At 35.8% G+C, this 23,576-nt stretch overlaps 1 protein-coding gene across 1 annotated transcript in view; it reads right to left on the reverse strand.

The window, feature by feature from the left end:
* Nucleotides 1–1,358: 1,358 nt before the first annotated feature.
* CNTNAP4 (contactin associated protein family member 4) overlaps nucleotides 1,359–23,576 on the reverse strand; it is a 261,311-nt gene continuing 239,093 nt past the window's right edge. The window contains exons 19-24 of the mRNA XM_027815469.2: nucleotides 22,572–22,796; nucleotides 21,083–21,216; nucleotides 19,939–20,026; nucleotides 9,254–9,472; nucleotides 8,832–8,903; nucleotides 1,359–4,732 (exon numbers count right to left, since the gene is read on the reverse strand). Coding sequence (XP_027671270.2) covers nucleotides 4,539–4,732; nucleotides 8,832–8,903; nucleotides 9,254–9,472; nucleotides 19,939–20,026; nucleotides 21,083–21,216; nucleotides 22,572–22,796 — 932 coding nt within the window. The 3' untranslated portion in view covers nucleotides 1,359–4,538. The remainder of the gene's footprint in view (nucleotides 4,733–8,831; nucleotides 8,904–9,253; nucleotides 9,473–19,938; nucleotides 20,027–21,082; nucleotides 21,217–22,571; nucleotides 22,797–23,576) is intronic.

Here is a 23,576-nt window from a genome sequence, read left to right on the forward strand (position 1 = left end):
ATAAACATGGCTTTTTAGCAAAGCACAGTCTATCAGCACTTCTAGCTTTTTGTTTCTGTTTCTTGTATTAGAAGCTTTAAGCACTTTCTGTACACCCCATTAAGCCCTTCCTTCCCACCACCACCAAAAAGGCCCAAGACAATGTTCTGGGGAAAAAAAAAAAAAAAAAAAAAGTTAATTTCTTTGTTTCTTTTCCTTATTCCTTTAAGCATGTTCTTGTGAGTACTTTTAAAAACCACGGAAATTACTCCAGTATCTTCATACCTGTACCTTTTTATTTAGCTCTGATTTCTGTAGGACTTTTCAGTTTTATTCCCTCTTGATAATGCACAATCTCATTAAATGATCAGACAGACTATGGATTTGTTATACTTTTGGCTGCAGAATTAGGAGCTCAGTGTGATGATCAGACAGACTATGGATTTGTTATACTTTTGGCTGCAGAATTAGGAGCTCAGTGTGATAAAATTATGTAGCATTTCTGCATGCTTACACAAGAGAATGTGCATTGCACCCCAGAGACTAGGGCATGTGCTTTTTCAGCATAAAGTTTTCAGCATTAAGATTTCTGATTTACCAAATATTTTTCTGTTACAAAGAACGTTCTTCCCCTGTGACATCACATGGCTCCTACAGCTATAACTCTGCATTGACTGTAGACTGTTACAATTACTTCTCAAGGTAACTAATTTTATTTCAAAACAATATTTTCCTATCAATCCTCTACTGACCTGCAATAGCTGCATCTTCAGATTTTATCTCATACTGGTCCTGCAGGCTACCTAGCATTTAAATTTAAATTTATGTACTTTTATCTACACAGCTGATTCCTCCTAAATCCTGTCTGTTTTGTCATTCACGTTTTGTCCTTATATGTCACTGCCATGAATAATGGTGCTATAATTTTATTTTGACTGTTAGTACCTTTCATGTTAAGTTGTGCATTTAGCTTATGACATATTCTTCACCTACACAACTTTCCAAAACCTAACTAAATAATATTTATGTGCTAAATGTTGAGTACATAAATAATTATGAGCCCTTTGTAATGAGCACCCACATGGAGTTTTAAAAATGTACCAGCATACATGCTGTTATTTATTTTTTAATGTACTTAAGAAAAAAAAAAAATATTTGCCATGGAAAATGTGTCAACAAGTAGTAAATTTGCTACATTAGCATTCAGTAATATCTATAAATAACCACACTCACCAATATATTATGTGCACTTCTACATATTTTTACTGTTAAAAAAAATCAGTATATTGTTGTTAGTTTTAAACTTTTTAATACAAATTTTTTTAAAAAATATTTTCCTCACTTTATTTTAAAAAGTGTTTATTAACAGAGAGGTGAAAGGTCACACATTGAAATAGAGAATAAAAAAGGGACAGCACAATGTTAGATGATGTCTCAGTGCACTTCAGTGCCACCATTTTTTGTACTCATAGAAATGCAGCAAGTAATGGAAAATGCTGCTTCACTGACTATGAACCTGTATATTTCAGATTGAGGTGACAAATGTATGATCACTCTTCCTATGGATAAAAATAAGCATTTGTTTTCTTCAGAAAAACGTGATTATTGTATGCTACAAATCTGCAGATAGGTGTGCATTCAACAAAATCCATTTCTCTTTTTGCACTTCACATAATAAGATACTTTTAAAAGGTCTTTGAATGAAATAATATGCCATTCACACCCTCCCCCTCTTTTAATTAATTAATCCATGAAATAGGGGGTTTAGTCAGCTTTTCCCTTCCTGTTGCTTTTAAAAATTCTCATAGGGAAATAACATAATTATTCATGAAAGAAAATAAAGTAAGCGAAGAAACCTTTCTCTTCATCAAGACACACAACAAAAATTAACAAGGAAATAGAAGTAAAAGCAAATGATTGAAAAGTTAGGTTTGCATACTTCCAACTTGTCCTGGTGTGGATATCCTCTGGGTTCGGTTAGGTTAGTATATGGTTAACTCTCATGTGAATAGTCTGTCTTGTTCAATCAACATGTCCATTTTGGTGATCTAATGTATTCTAATCAACAGTGTCATGTAAGTTTTGTCCCACATGGTTCCTACATCCCATACTGATAAAAAGGGAGTCACCTAGGACCCATCACTGCTGACCAATTTGCTGATATGACGCAGAAAGATGGACACTGACATATCTGTCATGAGAAGGGAAAACCTGTAGAGGCACAGAAGATTAAAATTACAGAAAAGTCCATGGAAGGACTCCACCTGAATTCAGTATCGTTTAGGTCAGATCCTTGAAAAGGAAGAGTCATAATTTTCACTTCAAAATAACTAGCTAGACTGAGAAGTTCTAAAGTAGCAAACAACAATTCAAGGTCTTCTTCTCATGACCCATGTGAGGTTTTCATCTCTTTCACTCATCCACCAAACAGGGTATTCTCATACATACCACTTCATGGGAACAGTCCAGTATCATCCCCTCACCTTCTTCTGTCCTTTCTGTAAGTGACCTAGTGCCACGGACCAAACTGTAACAGCAAATATGCCAACATATACGGGACATGGATACCTAGTTCTTGATCCTGCATCCTCAGACTGCTTCATCTACCAGAGATGCATGCAGAATAACGATGAGAATAACAAGAAAGCAATGCATCTTAATCTGAACAATTCTGATGGCAGAGCCTCCAAGTACCAATAAAAGGAAATAATTTGTTCCTAAAAATTAAGTAAAGCTATATAGGAGAAAGCAGAAAAGGAACTGTAGAATTCTAAAAATAGACTGATGGAAAAAAATAAGCTTTAGAAGACAGTAACAGCTAGACATGTATATTTACAACTACTGTTTATGTAAAGAAATTTACATATCAAACATGTTGGCACACCATGTCAGGTTTTTATGTCTTTACAATGTTGTTGAGCATTCATGATAAACATTTTCTAAACCTCACAGTCTAAGGTCTAGCTTTCTTTTTCCTTACTGAAAGAGGAGAAAAGCAATGACTATTATCATTGCTTTCAGTGGGAGCAGATATAAATAAATTCTGAAAGTTGTTTAAATTTTTGAAGTCAAGTCTACAAGGGCACAGAATTCCTGATTCTTTTCTCTGATCCAAGCTCTAGGCACACAGCCTTCTGTCTGGGGAAAAACAAAAAATCCTTTGTGTGGGAGTCAGGTACTTAAATATTGACATTTAGTGCCATTTTCAATTCCGTGGGGTATTCCACCAAATTCCCATATGTCTCTTCCAAAAGATACACACCTTCTGTAGAACTGTGATATTCCCACCAGGCCACATGGGTATTTCAGACACCCTATGGTGTCTAATGTGACCTTATAATCTTCTGTTTAGACAACTTAAACCTACACTTCATATCTGATAATCTGTACAGCATCATAGCCAGCTCTTATTTACTCTCTTAAGATAGTAAGCAACTCTTTAATTTTGAGTGGTATAATCAGACCTTATCTCACAGTGGTATAGTGGGTACTATTAAGGGTGAAGAACAAAAGTATTCAAGTAGCTGCTACTGTACTGGACTCTAAATGCCCTACTTTTACTGTCATAAGAATCACAAATAATTTCTATAATTTAGAACAACTTAATCTTGAGGGCTGGAATGGATCATAGATACAATGTTTTCAGAGAATATGTCTCAGATAGTGCACAGAGCATTACTTCTTGACTGAAGAAGCATTACTAATTTCCAGGCACAATAATCTTGATCATATTTTGGTGTTTTCATTCATGATAATTTAACTACTGTTAATATATATTTCTTGATATTTCCAAGCAGACGTCTTGCCTTTTGTGATCTCAATTTTATTTAAAATGCCTAGAACGTGTATATGTCTCTTGGTGCCATTACTTGACCATAAGTGAAAACCTATTGCAAAGGAGATTTTGCAGCATTTCAACACATTGTACACCCTTCAGTTTTAAGTCCTGCTAGGCTTGCCAAAAGAAGGCATACTAATGACATCAGTTACACCTCAGGGGAACAAAGTTTGTTTTGGACACCAGACTCCATGGCTCACAAGCAGATGCTGACACCAGCCAACAGCTGTTCAAAAGGCATTTTCAGCTTAAGGAAGTAAGAGGGATCACTATAATGCAACACAGCAGAATTTCATTAGTAACACAAAGTATTAGAATTCACCTTTCACCTTGAACAAAATTCCAGAATCAAATTTTAAAGGAAAGCGTTAGAATAAGTTCATAACAATTTTCCCATTCAAAAATCATAATTAGTGTGTACATTAAACTTCAGTCATAGGTCACATCAGAACAGTCGGAAACTACCAACAATGAAATTGGTTACAATATCTAATTCACTGTTACATAAAATGTATTTACGGTATAATAGCTAAGGAATGCATGTAATTTAAAGAATCCCCCTACAGCAATCAATGAGACTGAACATATGCAGTATAGTAAGTCTCAAATTCATTGCAGTTACTGTAGAGTGCAAGAGCTTTTTCTGTCCATTGGGAGCCCCTGGCTTAGCAAGAAAGCCAGACTGTCACATTATTATATTAAATTAAATCATGAATGTCAATCAGAAGAAGTATTCCTTTTGATTTTCATTGGCTGTGTTTTGCATGCTGAGCTCACTTTTCAGTGCAGATTCAGCACTGTCTTCATTTTCAGATCCTTTTGCCTCATTTTTTGAGTATATGCCTTTTTTTTTATAAATGCGTACGGCTATAACAGTGATGCAAAGTAGGATGAATATCACAACTGCTATCACACCTAGGAGAAGACAAGAGAAAAAAGTCAAGAGAAAGGATAGACAAATAATAACTCACGGGCCAGAACACAGCACAAAGAAATGACTGTATCACACAATGGAGGGGGTTACAGTGAAGCTCAAGAAATAAGAAGCCATAATTGTTTTCAAACCAGAAACAGCACTGTAGTATAAAATTCATGGTGATCTGAAATCTTGCACAATACTACTAAACAAAAAAATAATAATCCACACAATACTAAAATTTTTGAAACTTTTGAATAGAAGACTACTAGGGACCTTTGGGCACTGCAGATAAGAGGGTGTCTTTTCCTACTTCACTATCAGCTTATACCTCTCTGCCAGGCTGGAAACTCAAGCCACTGCAGATTTGAGGAGGTGTTTTTCACAGTCTTTCCTGCCAGACAATGGGATGGCACAAAGGGGACTACTATGACTTTCTCTTTTCCCCCAAATCCTGAGTATTGGACAAAGTACTCCCTTTTCCCTCAGTCAGTCTTGTTGCTCAGAACCCTTTCTCATGGCACATGTTATCAGAAGGAAGGGGACATGTGTCTTGTCATCAGCTTTCACCTGCCAATCAGCCTCCTATCACTACTCCAGGTTGGGGGAAGGAATCTGGAGAGCAGAGACAGAGCAGAAGAGGGTGAAGGCAAAGGTACCAATCTGGAATTCTGAATCAGGTCCTCTATCAGCTCTGACTGTGTACACTAAAAGGTCCAATCTTTAGACCCTTTGCAGTAAAAATTGTTGCACAGAATTAGTCCCATCCATATCCAATACTCCACACAAATTAGTTCAGCCTGCAGGTGACTGGTTGTGGCTAAATTACACAGTTAATGAGGAGAATATGTAAAAGATAATGTAGAACAGTTCAGCCTAGGGACTACAGTGGAAATTGTCCAATTTATAGCCACCTATTGTCAGGTCAAATGGGACAGAAATTCCCATGTTTATTCTGCCTCATGGAAGAAAATCCTGACTCTGACTGCCTTTGGCACATCTTAATGGGATTAAGAGTATTTAACAATCTACATTAGCTAGGGCTCACATTTCTGTAACTGCATCACTGTAATGAATAGACACTGGTTAAAACACTAAAATCAAGGCTCACTTCATGTCCAGGGTGAAATAACAAAGATTTGACTCCCCTTCCCTTCCCTTCAGGTTTGTGGCACTTGTTCTGACATCTTCGGTGTGGTTTTCTTTTGCATGGCTATGTGACCCTGGTTTCATAAGTAAACAAGGTCCCTGGCTATACAGATGACAGTGAGCAAGCTTCCTTTTCTAACAGCTTTAACAGCCCCATCTGGTAGGGTAAAATCATCATCAGTATGGCTGTCTGCATTATGGTGTTCTAGCTGATCAGTTAGAAAGCAAAGGGGCAGGGGCATAAGCTTTATATAGGACACTGATCGGCTACAATATGTGCCACATACCTAACACATAGGAGACTAAATGGAATAGGCACTTAGTTTTAAAGGAGACTATTTAGGATTTATTGAACTATTACCAGGACAGGCTGCTCCTAGGGCAGCAGATTAGGAACAGTAAGGAAAGAGATAGTTTCCACCCACAGAGATAAGCATGATCTTACAGACTTCCAGTCTCTTCCTCAATCATCCTCTCACGATGGTCTCAGGCTCTCAAGTTAATGAGTCAGAAGTTGGGCAGAAGAGGAATTTGAAGGGAAATGGAACAGAAGGGAAGCAGAAAGTGCTTGTCAGAAAGGCAGAAAGCAAGACTAGGCTGCAGGGAGGAAAAAAACCTCACTAAACAGTCCGGGAAACAGTTGTAATGGAGTGGCTTAGCCGTACTAGATGAAGGAACAATCTGCTGCATAACTTAGCCATTAGTGCAAGAAAAATGAAAATACATAGCCCCTTAGTGCTATCAAGCACTTTTTTTTTTTTTTTTTTTTTTTTTTTTTTTTTTTTAGTTAAGGTGAGCAGCCATCCTTCACGTAGGAATATAAACGTTTTAAATTTTCCTAGAGTGTGGTATCTTCTTCTCTGGAAAAAGCTCTATAATCTGAGTGAATTTTATTCTTATTTGGATTAAATAGAACAGTCCTTCATTTGTTTCACAGGAACTATACTTGCCTCCTGTAAATGCATATCTATAAACTTGCTTTGTCTCAGGTAGCTGAATTGGTACAATTCTCAGTGATAGTCACCTAAGGGTATCTACATCAAACTTCCACTGTGTTGTACAACTTGCTTTGACTTCTAAACAACCATAGTTAAGCAGTAGAAAAAATGTGACTGCATATTCCCAAATGTGTTTAATAATAAAATTGTGAGGTTATTATTATGATACTCATCTTTTGAAACAACAAAGTAATTTCTTTCAAAGTTAGACATATATAAGAACTCTGAAAACTTGGTTTTTAAATTCTGCTCTCACTGAACTCAGTGGTAAAATTCCCAAAGATTGTGTATATGAAAATATGCAGACATAAGTATAATTTCACAAGCAAGGAAGCTTCTAGGTTGTATCACCTCTTATTTTAGTATCTTTAGCACTGCCATGCTAAGGACCACTGACCATGCAGTGTGCTGTTGGCAGACACTGACTGTAGCAGGTACCATTATTTAAATGGCAGACACACAGCTGACTGCAGGTTCTTAACTCCACCTTCTGTAGACCTACATTCTTTTATCCTCAGTGAGAAGCCTTGGCAGCTTTATTCTGCTAAATCCCACTATGTCATTTGTCTGCTGAGGCTTTTAAAAACCTTTAGAAAGGAAACCTATTCAGAATTTAAATGATGGATGGGATGACCTTTCCCTCCTCCTGCCCTCTTTCTGTTGAAGTAACTAATGGAAATTGAAACAGTGAATTCACTGCAAAAATATCATCTTCGTGAGTGAAAACAAGTTTCAGTGAAAACAAGTTTCCTTCCCTCACTTCCTCCTAAGAGAAGAAATTCCACCAGAAATTTTCACAGGGGAAGATTGTCAGAAGAGACAATACTGTTCCTTGAAAGAAAAATACTGAACTGACATAGCCATACACTTGCTCCAATACCAGCAACAGAATTTAAATTCTCCTGAAGGTCCCCAGTCCAAGACTCCCCCTATTAAGGCTCACTTACGTACTTTCCATTCCTGCTAAAGAGACAGAACTGTTAGCTTTCCCTACTACAGCAGAGATGGATCTCAGCTTAAGGACAGTCAGTCACAGAGACACAGCAATGGAACCTGAATATCCTAATTATCAGTCCTGTACTTTAAGTGCAAGTTGTCTGTCTTAAGCTTTATACCATATTTGTTCTGATAGGCATAGAAGGTAGAAGGATTGTCAACATATGGACTTCAGAGTCAACTGAACCATACATGGTATTTCTTATATTCCTTTGTTAAAAATAAGTGTATCAAAAAAAGTTTGTGGATGATTATTTGTAGTTCTATTTGAACTGATAAAAATGTCCAAAAGAAATAGTAAGAAAATGGAGGAAAAATGGTATTTCAAACCAAAAGAAATTATTTTTTACTCTTTTTATTTTAACATGCATTTTATTTTTGAACTGTTATTCAATACAAGTTGTAGCCCACCTAAGAGTACGTTGCTTTTCAAATGTAGGAACAGAATGAACCTTGCTCAGTCTGTCAAAGGATTGATTCAAGCAGTGCTAGACCTAATTTTCTCAAAAAAAAAAAAAGTGTTGTTTAGATCTAATAGAGAATATTTTGAACTTGACTGTGTAGCAAGATATAATTTTTTGACATAGTCAAGAAGCAAAGATTGCTCTTTCTTAAACATGCTGTTTGCCACAACGTATCGAAGTACATTTTAAATTCATAGACACTAGCATTAGACAGGTTGGAAACTTGTTCTTAATATGTTGTGTTTCTGCAGAATGTTACAGTGTATAGAAGCACTGATGGCATAAATTTGCGTATTAAAGCGATATAAGAACTACTGATTGCATTTTAAAAAAAAGTTTGATTTTTGCCTATCACTTGTAATAAAATGAAACCCTTTTACTAGTTTTTTTAAACACACAAAACTAAACTGACTTCACTGAAACACTGACCCACAGTTACTAAAAAAAAAAAAAAAAAAGGTTCCTGTGAAGTTGTTAATAGTCTCTATTACCTCCAATAATTGCAGAATCACTTCGGATTGCATTAGCTAGTGGTTCTCCCTCATCTATTGGTCCAGAGTGATCTGTGGGGGAAAAGAAAGGAAACTGACAGACAAATAAAAGAAGGGTTTTCAACAAATTCTTACATGGTTACAGCTTATATCTAGTATGGTACAGTGACTATAGTGTGTGTCAGTAAGAATGCAAAAAAGTGGTGTAGATGATACTTCACAGAGATAAAGAGGAAAATGTAAACATTCAGAGGAAGGCTAGAGAAAAGGAAGTAAGTATATATAAAAGGAATTCTTTTTCAAACTACTTCTGAGATGTGAAACAAACAAACAAAAAAAAGACAGATAGTTATGACTCAGGTCACAAGCACTCTATTTAGATTTTGCTTTATAGATCAGAACATGTGATAACCATATGCTACCTGCAAATGAATGGGTGGTTTCACTTGATGTTGAGTCAGCTCCAGTTAAACTACCACAGTTGGATTCAGTGAAGCGTCCCTTTACAATGACAGGGGCTGAGCTGGTGTGGTGCAGTGCAGCCTTCAAAGGAGCAATGTGGTTGAACTGCACTGAAGAGAGACATCCAATAAACCCCTGAGAGTTTGCCTTCATAGTCTCCTCATCTACATCACTGTTTTCTGTTAATCAAAAGGAACAGAACACCATTAATCATAGTGCAAATATACAAAATAAAGTGACAGAAGAATAAATGAATAATTAACCTGTGTTCCTCTGAGTGTATTTGAGTTACAGCAACATATGTAGATCCACTGAATCCCTTTCTTGGCTGTCTTTAATGAAAAGACAGTCAAATACATTCACCCCCCTTTTCTTAAGAGTTGACAGCTCCTGTCTGCTGAGGCAAATGCTTTTAAGTTACTATAGCAAGTTCCAAAGCAAAAAAATTCAAATGTAACTAAAATATTTAAATTAAAATGCAACACTTCTTCATTCTGCAAAAAGATAAGGATGAAGCATACATTCATGAAAAATACATACTTTATTAGATTTCTTCTCATAAATATGCACATTATTGGATCATATTCTTTTATCAAATACATATATCTACCCCATTCCATCACCATCAAATCTGTCAAAACAAGAACTTTCTGAAGGGCTCAGATCCTGGAAATCTAGCAAGACATTTTCTGTGAAATTCTAAAAAATAAATGTTGCTCCAATTTACTATATATTTTAAACATGATATCATTATCTTTCTCACTAAAGGAATAAGAACAACAATCAACTCTCCCAACCACTCTTATTCTCTTGACCTTTCTTTCTGAATGTATATACCCTGTCAGAGTCCTCTATTTATTAAGTAGGTAATGCTCACTAATGCACTACTTTGGAAATGGAAAACAGTTTATTTACTCTGACAGTTCTAATTTAAATTAAGCAAAAACTCTGGAAGTAATAATTATTCAAAGACAACACTTAAGGGAAGCAAATTTTTAAGTTTTTTGCAAATAAAATGGGAATTTAACCTTGTTCATTTCCATCCTAGAACCCATGAATGAGCTTGTGATCTTCACACTGGCTACCATAACAATTTTAAATACCAGTATACAACTGACTCCTTGATACAATTAGGTATAGTGAAAATCAGGCTAATGTGTTTTGGTACAATGTTGTAAAATAGCACAGCAGTATTTTCCCCAGCTACTCTTTGCTTATTGCAATGATGATGTGTTATTAGATAGATGGATGTCAGCCCAGAGTCTGCTCACCTACATTGATAGATCACATAAAATGTTCAATGTCTCTTTTCTCTCTGTAGCCTACACTGCTTCTGACATTGGCCTCACTGCACCAAAGGATCTGTTAGATCTCCATATCTTAAAAACAGAAGCTATCCTAAGGTGGCAAGAAAGAAATGTCCAAAACACCTTGTAATAAAAAGATGTACCTCTAACTAAGTAGGATTGAAAACCGCAAAAGTGAGGCATCTTCTATTATTTTCTAGTTTCTTATATAATTTCATAAATATTGTATGTGTATAATATGAAAGGAAATCCCATGTTTTAAATCCTTAGAGTTTACTTGACTCATTAATTAGAAAATACTGCTCGGATAAAGTAAAACTTTTAACTAGATCAAGCAATCTTTCTGGTAAAAGTGATAAGGCTTAGGAAAGACAAACCCTCCTCTGCTTTAGTGCTCATCAAAGTTGGGTGACTGAAAATGACACACACACATACAAGTTGTTTATTGGAGACTGCATTTTATAGTAAACTCCAGTCACACATCCTCAAACATCTTTATAGCATTCATTTGCTAAATGCACTCAATTTCTTTTCAGCAAAGGCAAAATTACTCTACCTACATTGCCTTCTTAAAAACAAACAAAACAAAAATCAGAAGCTCAGTAACCCATTTTATTCTATTCTTCAACGACCTTTCCTTTGTAAAGCAACACCAAAAGTCAGCAGACATGTAGCCCTAACAACATTTTAAGATAAGAACTGTGCAGTCAAAGGACTAGATTTAACCTTTCTGCTTTTATGATATTGAAGATTTCAAAATTTTTCATGTACCTGTACAATCTTCTTTTGTCTCAGGATTAAACAAGTCCATATGTTGGGTGAACAATTGGCTGATGAGTTGGGCTCAAAAAGTTATAGTAAAAGGGGTGGGAGATCTGAGTTTTAGGGCCAGTACTCTTTATAATGTTTTTATAAATGATCTGAATGCAAAAGTCAAATGCACATTAAGTAAGTTTGCTGATGATACTAAATGAAGAAGAGCTGTGAACTCTCTCAGGGGTAGAGAGACCATACAGAGAAGTCTAAATAGATTAGAGAGCTGGGCAATCACTAACTGTATGAAATTTAACAAGAGCAAGTGCTGGACAGTCCACCTGGGACGGGGTAACCCTAGTTATGTACGTAAACTGGAGGACAAAGGGCTAGAAAGCAACCCTGCAGGAAAAAATCTGAAGGTCTGGGCTGATGACAAGTCAACAGTGTGCCCTGACAGACAAAAAAGACAACCGTGTCCTGGGGTGCAGCAAGAACAGCACAGATAGTTGGCTGACAGAAGTGGTTGTCCCACTTTATGTTGCACTGGTGTGGCCCCACCTCAAGTACTCCGTGCAGTTTTGAACACCTCAATATTAAAAACACATCAAACTATTAGACTATGTCCAGAGGAGGGCAATGAAGATGGTGAGAGGTCTCGAGGGCAAGACTTAGGGGGAGCAGCTGAGGTCATTTGGTTTGTTCAGCTTAAAGAAGGCTGAGAGGTAACTGCACTGCAGGCTACATACACCTTCCTCAAGAGGGGCAGCAGAGGAGACAGTGCTAATCTTTCTCTGGTGACCAGCAATTGGAAACAAGAAAATGGTTGGAAGCTGCAGCAGGGGAGGTTCACACTGGACACTAGGAAAAGGTTCTTCACTAAGAGGGTAGCTGGTCACTGGAACAGGCTTCTCAGGGAAGTGGTTAGCACCAAGCCTGTCAGAGTTCAAGGAGCATCTGAACAGAACTTCTAGTCATATGGTTCAGTGTTAGGTAGTTGGAGGAAGGTGGAGATGATGATCCTCATGGGTCCCTTCCAACTTGAGAAATTCTATGATTCTGTCTTCAGTAGAAAAAATTAATGCACATTTGATTTTCACAGTTAAATTGTCAACTGGATGTACTAACAATGTACTTGGGATGGACTGCCACAAAACCTGACATTTGTGCAAAACCCCATGTCGTTATGAAAATTCTATTACTTTATGTTATTATTAAAATTTTACTATTTTGCTATTTGCATTACAATTGCTTATTACAGTTAAACGTAATTATACAGCTATACATCCACTGATTTCAGCTGAATTTTATATGGTTAGTTGTTTAGGTGTTTTTCCCCTTGTGGTTAATGTGTGACCACATAAATGCTGCTACACTACTTTTTTGCTATTTTTAAATATGCAGAAAGACATTATTTTGCTGAAGTTTACTTATGATTACTTTTGATTCAGATTGAAGTGACCAGGAAGAGATAAATTACTGAAAAATAAGTCAATAAACAATTACTTTTGTGAATTTTGTGATTTTAAAACACTCCAAAATGGTTTAAGCCTCTTTTCCTTAATTTGTTATTTGTTTGAGCAGATTACTGCTGAAAAAAATGCCAGTAAAGATAGTAATTTGATTAACAGGAAGTAATAGATAGTACTGTCATTGAGACTTTTTGCTGCTTTTCAACAATACAAATCCAGCAATCTGGAATCATTAATGGATGTTATTTTTGGAACTGTCATTTGTCAGACCGATGAGATTAAGGAGAAAAGCCTTTAAAATAAAACATTAGAAAGCAAATATTTTGCCAACAGAATTATTTCATCAAACTAAAGTATATCCATTAAATCCCTGAATTTTGATTTTTTTCTAAAATACTGGTATTTTGTTCAAGTTTGAAAGACTGGAAACTTTATTTTCCCCCAAATAATTATCCTGAAAGGCTTCTGTCTGGAAAGTAAGCCTTGACAAGTTTGGTTGACTAAATTAAAAATCTGATGAAATAAAAAATAATAAAAGTTTCATATAACTTTTCTGGAGTACAATTATATGTAGTTTAAATTTTGGAGTTGCATAAAAATGAATATTTTACACCCACAGACTTATACTAAAGTATTTTCTAAACCAACTTTAAAAGATTTAATTTTACTATTTTATTACTGTATGAATTCCCAAATACATATAGTGGAAAAAAACTGCATAAAGAGAAATGGACATTTTTAAACCAGCTATTACTTTGCATGTGCTTCTCTGCAGCACTTTTTGGGGATTGGCCAGAAATTATTGTTTTAAAATGCTAACTTTCAGATTAAAACTTTGAAATATCACTGCATTTTTCTGTATCAGTGGAGCACAATGACAGTTTTGCAATTCCATAGTTCCTTTATCAATAAATATATAATAATCAGACCTTTTAAGCAATCTGTACAATTATTATTTATTCTCAAAGATATTCCCATAAAGAGAGAATTAAATCATAAAATCTAATAATTTCAGATACAAATAAATCAGTATAATAAAAAGTAATTTCACTACAAATAGAATGGAGTAGTTTGAATATACAGAAATTCCATTTCAAATGTGGGTACAAAATATTTTACTAGTATAATTTAGGCCCTTTTATTAAGTGTCCAGTGAAAATTTGTTTTTATTTGTTACTGAAATAACTAATTTTTACATTTTTGGAAATGTCCATATTCAATGTGATAACTTTGTTTAAGTTAATTGGCTTAAACCCACACATCCTTTTAAGGTGGTGAGACTCTGTGTGTAAATCAGACCTAAGTAAATCTTACTGAAAGCCTACCTTTATCTCAGTTGGCATAGAAAAGTCAACAACTCTCACTGAAGAAAAATGTTGCCCACAGCTCCCCACCCTCACCTGGGGGAAAGCTATGAAGCTTTGCCCTGGGCAAATGTGGCTTTGCTCAGAGGACATAAACTACCTCCTCAGTGTGTTGCTGTAAAAAAAGCAGTTTCTACAGCCTTCTTACAGTGTGGGGTGCTTTGAGGGCATCTTCTCAGAAGGAAAACAAAAACATAAGGAGCCCTTTGGCTTTCATCCTGTGAACTCTGTGGCTGAGTGTGCTGCTTCTCCTTCCCTTCAGAACTTAACCTCCACATATTTCACTGAACCTCAACACGGCCTAGCTTCCTGGCTATTTTGTTACAATGTTGCATAACATAAATTCAGAAGTCTTTAAATTGGACTTCTTAGGTTCTGGGAAGTGAGGAAGAACACTGATTCTTTTTTCTTGGGAATTCAAAAGTAGTTCATCAGCTAAATATCAGATTTGCTTTTAACAAAAACCTGAGCTACATACAACTGCAGATGTGCTCAGACAAGTACTTCTGCAACTGAACATAATTCTTCAAAAAAACATAGTTTTCTGTTCTACTTTAAAATTTGTGGGTTTTTCCTGAACAACGTTTCAAAGTACAAGAAATACATAATTTCATATTTTGTTACTCCTTCTTCTGTTTAGACCTCTTTACTGCAGCATTCAATGCTTTTTTTCCACTGCCTTCACAAAGACTCCTTACATCTCTAGACATGACTTCACAGGAATCAGGACCCAAAGAAGTCACATTTATGAAAGAAACAGCAGCTTTTCAATAGCATCTCTCATTTGAAAGGGAGAGAAGTACAACATATGCTTTCTTCAGGGCAGATTCTGTAAACTGAGCCAAACTGGGCTGAGTGGCCCCAGAGGTCATTTTAACTCTATGCTTCACGCTACTGTGATGATGCAAAGACATCATATAACTGAAGACAGTCCCACCTGTAAACTTTTCTAACAGTGTAGTTTCTTTGGAATAGACAATATTGGTCCTGAATAAGAGACCGCTCTTTGCCTCAAAATGTTCATTTCAATACATCACATCAAATAATTTTTTAAGTAAATTAATGAAAGTTTTGATATGGAATTTCATAACGGAGATAACAAAAAATTTGATTTTGTAATAGTTATCATGGTATTACCCTTATGTGAAAGTGACTGCAATAGACTATTACAGTTCCAAGCATTATAAATTCCTAATTCAGTTATGTCATGGATTCGTGGGGCTTTGAAATACCTTAAACCATTTTGTTTTAGTACTTTATATTTCAGCTAATATTGCTTTAAAATTATGCCTAAATAATCATTCTCTTTTCCATTGTCTGTGAATATCTACATACCAGTTCTTTTCTGGACTGTGAGTTCTATAAAGAAAATCTACATTTCAAAGTTAATACGCATTTCTGTTTGTGTTAAAGGTCTTTAGTTATTTTTCCAGGAAGAAAATAGATCAGCTATATAGAGACTTTTCCAAACAGTCACAACTAAACAATAATTATAATTTTTTCCTTAATTCTCTAAAGATGATGTTTAAATTTCATTATTTAATACCTTCTAAGATACTTAGCATTTGTTTACCATCGTTATGAAAACAATTACCACTGTATGGATTTTTTTATATATTAAAAATTATCTTCCATTTAGTCTAGATAATACTGTCAGAATAGAAAATCTCAATCATCTGTTCGATGAATAGGAATAAGCTCGATGGTCTTAGCCAAATAGTTACATGCAAGATCTTAATGTCCAAGTGGGGATCAGCAACAAGTGGTATCCCTCAGGGGCCCACACTGGGACCAGTGCTGCTCAATATCTTTATTAATGACATAGACAGTAGGATTCAATGCATACTCAGCAAGTTTGTGGATGACACTAGCTGAGTGGTGCAACTGATTCACTAGAGGGAAGGGATGCCTTCCTCTAAATAAAGAGACCTTGATAGGCTTGAGAGATGACCCTGTGGGAAATTCATGAAGTTCAACAAGGCCAACTGCAAGGTTCTGCACCTGCATCAGGGCAGTCCTTAGCATCAGTACAGATTTGGGGATGACTGGACTGAAAGCAGCCTTGCAGAGAAGGACTTGAGAATATTGGTGGATGAAAAATAGGCTATGAGCTGGCAATGTGTGCTTGCAGACCAGAAATGCAATCATATCCCGGGCTGCACAAAAATAACTGGTTGAGTGGTGATCTGCCCCTCTTCTCCACTTTCATGAGAGCCCACATGGATTATTGCATTCAGCTCTGGGGTTCCCAGCAAAAGACAGACATGAAACTTTTAGAGCAGGTCTAGAAGAGGGCCACAAACAGAGTCAGAGAACTGGAACATCCGTTTTATGAAGAAGGGCTGAGAGAGTTGGGGCTCTCAGCCCCAGAAAAGGCTCTGAGGAGAACTTACTGCAACCTTTCAATATATAAAGGCATTTTATAATAAAGGTGGAGATATATTTTTTACAAGGGTCTGTATGACAGGACAAGGAGAAAAATTTTAAACTGAAAGAGGGTAGATGAGATTAGACATATGGAAAATGTTGGGGTTTTTTATGATGACGGTGGTGAGACATATTAGAACACATAACCTCAAGTTGTAGATGCCCCACCACTGGAAGTCGTCAAGATTAGGTTGTATGAGGCTTTGATCAATCTGATCTAGTGAAAGATGCTCCTGGTGATGGCACAGGGATTGGAACTACATTTTCTTTTAAGGTCCTTCCCAACTCAAACCATTCTGTGATTCTGTGATGTTATACATCAGCCTATTAAAAAAATTACAGTTGAAATATCCCACCCAATTCTCTTTCAATTAATCCCCTTTAATACCTACTTTTGTAAACAATGATAGGTCAGAAATTGACTTAATTATGATTCTCTGTTGTGATATTGAACTGAGGATTTCATGAAGTCCTATTTTCTAGATAAGATTACATATAGGAGAGGGTATATTTGGAACTGATATTTGTGTGTATGTGTGTGTGCATGCATATATATGTGTAGACATAAAATTAAATATTTTTTACTAAAAACAAGACTACTTTTATTACTATAAATTTTATAATAAGATTATTTTTATTATTATAATTAGAATTTCATAAGCATTTTGGTCTGTTTTCGCTTTAGTTGAATGTAGATAGAGGTCAGACAAAACCTGGTGAAGACTTACTGCATCCCACCCAGTGGCATGATGGGCTTTTACAAATAATGCTTTGCTTGTCAGTAGGAGATTCTTTGGGAAAACGTAACAGTGTTTTCTACTGTCACAGCCAGGACAGAATTTCTGGGTCTAATACAATGGCAGACACACTGATTCACCAAAGCTCTTATGTTATTCCCAAAGGTACTATACAAAAAGTGGTAGATATATGAATCCTGGAGGGGCATCTCATGTACATAGAAATAAAATTCCTTTAAACTAAATCACATACAACTGAATATGAAGAAAACTCTTCTTTGATCTTCTGGTTTAGGGTAGGTATTATATAAAACATGTAGATAGTCTCCCCTATAAGCCTGGGGGAGCAAGATAAAGTAATATATCATCTATATTAAGTTGAGATGAAAACTCAATTTCTTCTATGTCACTTATCACAATTTTCTGAATTTATTTCTACAAAAAGCCTTTGTTAACACTTCAGCTAACTTAAAGATATTTTTAAAGAATGGGAAACCATCACTCCTTTGCACAGAGTTTACCGACCAAATTTTTAAGCACCAAATATTTAGAGAGGGAGGCAGTTAATTTCCCAGATCTTGTTTTGGATCATGGTTCATAATTTCTGTTAAAAATTGCTTTTATTAAAAATAAACAGAATTGCTTTCAGTAATGGTGATAACCTGTGTGCCATATGAAATTATAAACATTTAATATATATAAACTAAGATACAATTATTTAAATAATCCTATTTATTCTACATTTAGCCCAAGACCACTTGTGAAAAGGTGAAAATAATCACTGTAACTCAAATTGTTGAAAAGGTCATTGCAGCCTTAGTTACTATATATTACAAACTATAACCAACTCTGTTTTCATACTCTTGCAATAGCAAGTGCTATTAGAGGAAGAATGCACAAATGGACCGCTGCTTGATATGGGAATGTAGCAACACAGACTTTAACATCTTTGCTGGTGACATGAAGAGTGCGATTGAGTGCACTCTCAGAAAGGTTGCTGACATCAAGCTGTCGGGTGCAGTTGACATGCTCGAGGGAAGGGATGCTATCCAGAGGGACCTTGACAGGCCTGAGAAGTTGCCCCATGTGAACCTCATGAACTTCAAGGCCAAGTACAGGGTCCTGCACCTGGGTTGGGGCAAAACCAAGCACAAATACAAGCTGGATGGAAAATGGATTGAGAACAATCCTGAGCAGAAGGTCTTGAGAGTTGGTGGATGAGAAGCTTAACATGACCTGGCAATGAGCATTTACAGCCAGAAAACCAACTGTATCCTGGACTGTATCATAAGAAGTGTGAGCAGCAGGTCAAGGGAGGTGATTCTCTCCCTCTGCTCCACTCTGTTGAGACCACACCTGGGGTACGAGTTCAGCTCTGGGTCCCCCAAGAGCTTATGTCCCATAAGAAGGGTATGAAGCTGTTGGATGGAAGGCGTCCAGAGGACGGCCACAAAGATGATAAGAGGGCTGGAGAACCTATCCTGTGAAGTCATGCCGAAAGAGTTGGGGTTATTCAGCTTGGAGAAGAGTAGGCTCTGAGGAGACCTGATATCCACCTTCCAATACCTAAAGGGAGAAAGCTGGAGAGGGACTTCTTACAAGGACATGCAGTGATAGGATAAGGGGTAATGGCTTTAAACTGAAAGAAGGTAGATTTAGAACAGATATAAGAAAGAAATTCTTCACTGTGATGGTGGTGAGTCACTGGAACAGGTTGTCCAGAGAAGCTGTGGATGCCCATCCCTGGAAGTGTTCAAGGCCAGGTTGGATGGGGCTTTGAGCAACGTGCAGTGGAACCTGCCCTAGGCAGGAGGGTTGGAATCAGATGTTCTTTAAAATCCCTTCCATCCCAAACCTTTTTATGATTCTATGATGCTATGAAATTACTTTAGAGGAAAAAGAAATAGCCTATAACTTTTCACTAGCACCACAACTTCCTCTATCATTATATTTTTGCAATGTAATGAATGTGAAAATAAGAAGATCTTAAGAACTTTAGTTCAGGCTATTTTATGTTAACAAAATGAAAAATGGTAATTGTAGCTAGGTACATTCCATTTTGATCATTACTACAGAGAAAGACAAATTATGATGAGTCATCGCTAGACAAAATATTTCGTCATAGCTTAACTTGTTTCTAAAAAAAAGTAACTCAAGCAAAGTTTGTGTTTACATTACCTTTTCCCTAACATCAAAAATGTATTCACAGTTTTTCGAGTATGATTAATAGTATTCTGTGTAATAGTAATTTGTGTATGATTTCACAGTGATTTCTTTTTTCTGAGAGTAAAAATAAAAACCCACCAAAAAACAAAGAGTGGTGTTTCATAATGCTTGATTGCAAAATGAAAGAAAGAAGTGTGAAATTATTTTTAATGGAACCCACTCAATTACTTTTCAGGAAGCACTTACCCATGATTAGATTTGTATTTCAACCAGACTGAAGATTCTGCCTTGGTTGTGACTTAGTGTCTTATTAAATCCAAGACAACAAATGCCCTTCAATGAGATTAGGATATTCGTTTTTATGTGATGTGGTGACATTTTGATCGATGTTTTAGCTAGTCCTGTGGAGTACCACTTACCCAAAATTTTGCCAAGTGTGAGAGACTTGATTGCATTGAATTCTGTGCCTGAAGACAGAATAAACTTCATTTTTTCATTTTGGTTAACCTGCAGAATGTTGTGGTGAAGAACAAAGTAGAATAATGGAAAAGATATTAGTTAAATTTTGCAAAAAAACCTCCAGATAAGATCAAGGTTGGAAATAAAAGGAGCTGAGGGAAGAATTTGTTAGTTATAGAATAAAAAGTAATCAAGAAGTAGGTGATCAGCTTCCTCAGATAGATCACTGATTATATCAGTGATACTTCTAAGCATTTCACTTTTTATTTATACTATTGATTTGGCTGATCCCTTCTTTTTCATCTAGAAATGAATGAAAATGGTAAACCTTCGAAAACATGAAAAAGGCTCTTTTCATTTAAAAAGGCACTTAACACTTAGTTCCTAAAGATCAAATATTATACTGTAAATGCTCTGCCCCCCAGCGTATCTCTAGAACTACTCCCCTTCAGGCCTTATAACATAATTAAGCAAACTCAGCTCTAACCTCAAAATACCAGCTAGTAACATCCAGGTTTTTTTTTTTTATTTTAATTTAAAAAATTAAACTTCTTTACATGTTAGTATCTACTATTAGCAAATCTTGTATTTTTATTTCATCATTACATTTCCACAAAAAAAAACCCCAAATATTTTCCTTAATAGTTACATTCTTTTGATGTAAAAAGGACTGAAAAAAATTAGACAAATAAGCTTAAATTATTATCTACATGGAAATATATTTCTGTGATAGTTTGATATATAATTTGAAACAAAAAACAAAATGCAAGACCCAAAACAAATCAAAGAAGTCATACATATTTCAGAAACTGTGAAAATTAATCATCAAACAATGAATTGTGTTTTCACATGAGATGATGAGGAGGTATTGACCTTCTGAAATAGACAAAATGAACACCAAAGAGATCATCTAACATAGATTTTCACTGAGCATTGTGAGTCCACTAACTTTTGCCCTATTTACTTGAGACACTAACACGGTTTATTTGGGGGCAATTGCCTCATTGTAGCTATTTGCATCATTTTGCTTTGGATCTTCTACCTTTTTATGATAATTTACCTTTTTTTTTTTTTTTTTTTTTTTTTTCCCCCTAATGGAATTACCTCTACAATGAGCATTTCCTCTTCTCTGTTAATCTTCACGTGTTGCAGTTGTCCATCAGCCATGCTTTTGATATTGATGCTGAATACATCAGGATCTTGATGACTATCTAGCTTGTATCTAATCTGTAAACTTCCTGTAGGGATAAATAGAGCAAAAGGTATGGTATGCTACATACACAATGGACAGTGTAAATCATATACAGTGCCTTTTGCTTCACAGGTGCATTTGAAGAGCAAAACAAATGTTTATTTAAGGAATTAACTCTGAGGAATTGACATAAGTAAGAAATGAAAGAAGGCAACAGGAAAAGTAATAGAAATGTTGGAAATAGGATACAGTGGCAAAGATGGCTATAAACTCATAAACCTGAATGATGAGTTAAAATTTGTGCAGAAATTTTAGTAAGTAAATTTGTAATTCAGTTGAGAAACACTTGGTCTGTTAGCTTACATGAATGCAATTTACCAAATAAAATTCAGTACCTTACAAGTACTGTTCTTGGATAATATTTACACTGTCTGGACCTGTCAACCTCTGACCAGCTGACAATTCAAGTGGGATGCAGTTAATAACTTCTAGCTCATTTTCTGTTTCTTGTTAACTACCAGCATACTGGTTTTATGCATATAATCACAGAGAGACTCTCTCACAGTGGAACACAGAGGCAGTGTGGTATCCTTGTTAGAGATTCCCTCCCAACTGTAGATGAACTACAACTTTCTACTTGCTTTTGAAAGCAAGATCTAGGCCACTAAAGACTAAAACATGTTCCACCTCACATGACGTGGAGGATACTACAGTTATTCTACATCCAAATTGGTACTTGGGAAAACACAGAACCTTCTTTGAGCACAGAACCACTGTGATCGCAAAGATTCAACATAGTCTGTGCAGTTTTCTTATTAAAAAAAATAAATATCTAGACATAGAAGAAAGAATGAAAAGGAAACATCCAACTAACACTTAATGTTCAGCTTAAACAGAATGTTATATGTATTTTCACAGGTACATAAGTGAATTTTCATAGGTATATAAGTAGCTTATTAAGTTAGTTGAATGAAATGACCTCTGATTAATTTGGAAAATGGATAATGCACTTTCAAAAAGTAGTTTATTTCATTTATAATGTGGATGGCAATCAATATACTGCTTGAGTAGCACACAAATCAGACACATTTTGAGATTAATTTCAAAACTTTTAAAAGTAGGATTCCAAATATTTTACTGCATTCCTAAAGGTTTTCCAGAAATAATTATTTTTGCCAACATGATAAAAATAAAAACAGTCATAAAAGTTGAAATGACAGTTGGAGGAATATTTCTTATGTGTAAAGTATTGCTTGGTGCAGTTCTAAAATAAATATACCATCTAATGCAACAACAGGACAACACTTAGTTTTTGATTCAAATCTGATAAATTCAGCCCAAATCTGAGTTGACAGTTATGACATTCATTAGTATTTCTAAATGGTTTATCTGAACACTTACCATTTCTGGTAAGAATAATGGAGAGGTATTCATTGTAGAAGGAGCTGACATAAAGCAGCAAGCTTGGTGTCCGTGTTGTTCGGAAGGCAAATGTAATTGCTTCCTGGTTCAGTGTCATGTCAGCATAGAAAGAAGAAGCATGAGAACTGGAATTTTTAGCTAAGGTGTAGTATTCTTGAAAATTGTATGTCACAGAACTGCCAGTCCCAAAATAGGCAGAGATCTCTGAAACAAAAAGTAATTCAGTTTTTAAATATCAAACAGGACTAACGCTCTTCTTTCTTCTTTCTGCCACAGAACAAAATAAAATGTATTCTTAACTATTGTGATAGATGTGAAAAAGACATATCAATGGAACTAGTTAGAGAAAAATTAGACCCAAAAGCCCTTTTAGGCATGTGTCTTAAGTATCACTTGCATGAAGAAGTGGTTCTTTTTGTCTCGTTTTAAACAGTTTTCTGCTTTTTCCCTATTAATCTATGTCTTCAAGGCCAACATGTCCTTTTTTGTGTGTATACTACTCCTACAGAGACATGGGTATAGCAGTTTGAATCCCAGCACATTGATTAGACTTGGCCACACCTGAAACATATATGTGGGAAAAGAAACTGGTCAGGTGGGTGAAAGAAAAGGATTATACGAACAGGATTATGTTATTCTTATGGTTGAATCACTCAGAGAGGGCTTCTGTATCTCTGTGATACAGTAATTTCTGCTACAAGTAGAACTGCTTTAAACTGTCCTGTTTTCACACACAAACTCCACACTTCCGAAAAAATTCTAGAAATTTCTGTATTCTGGTCCAGTGTCTTTGACAGACGGTGACTGAATGTTATTACCATAGATGATCTCACACTTTGACTAACAGAAGCCACTCTGCCTGTGAAGACTCCATAAACATGGAGTGTGACCATTAGTCTCTTTTCTTGTTTGCAGGGAAAAGGAAAGTATCATTCCTCACTCAGTGGCATTAGCTCCACAGCAATAGGTATAGAAGGACTTCAC

The sequence above is a fragment of the Falco cherrug genome, chromosome Z (assembly GCF_023634085.1).
Source record: "Falco cherrug isolate bFalChe1 chromosome Z, bFalChe1.pri, whole genome shotgun sequence".
In the NCBI taxonomy this organism is placed as follows: Eukaryota; Metazoa; Chordata; class Aves; order Falconiformes; family Falconidae; genus Falco; species Falco cherrug.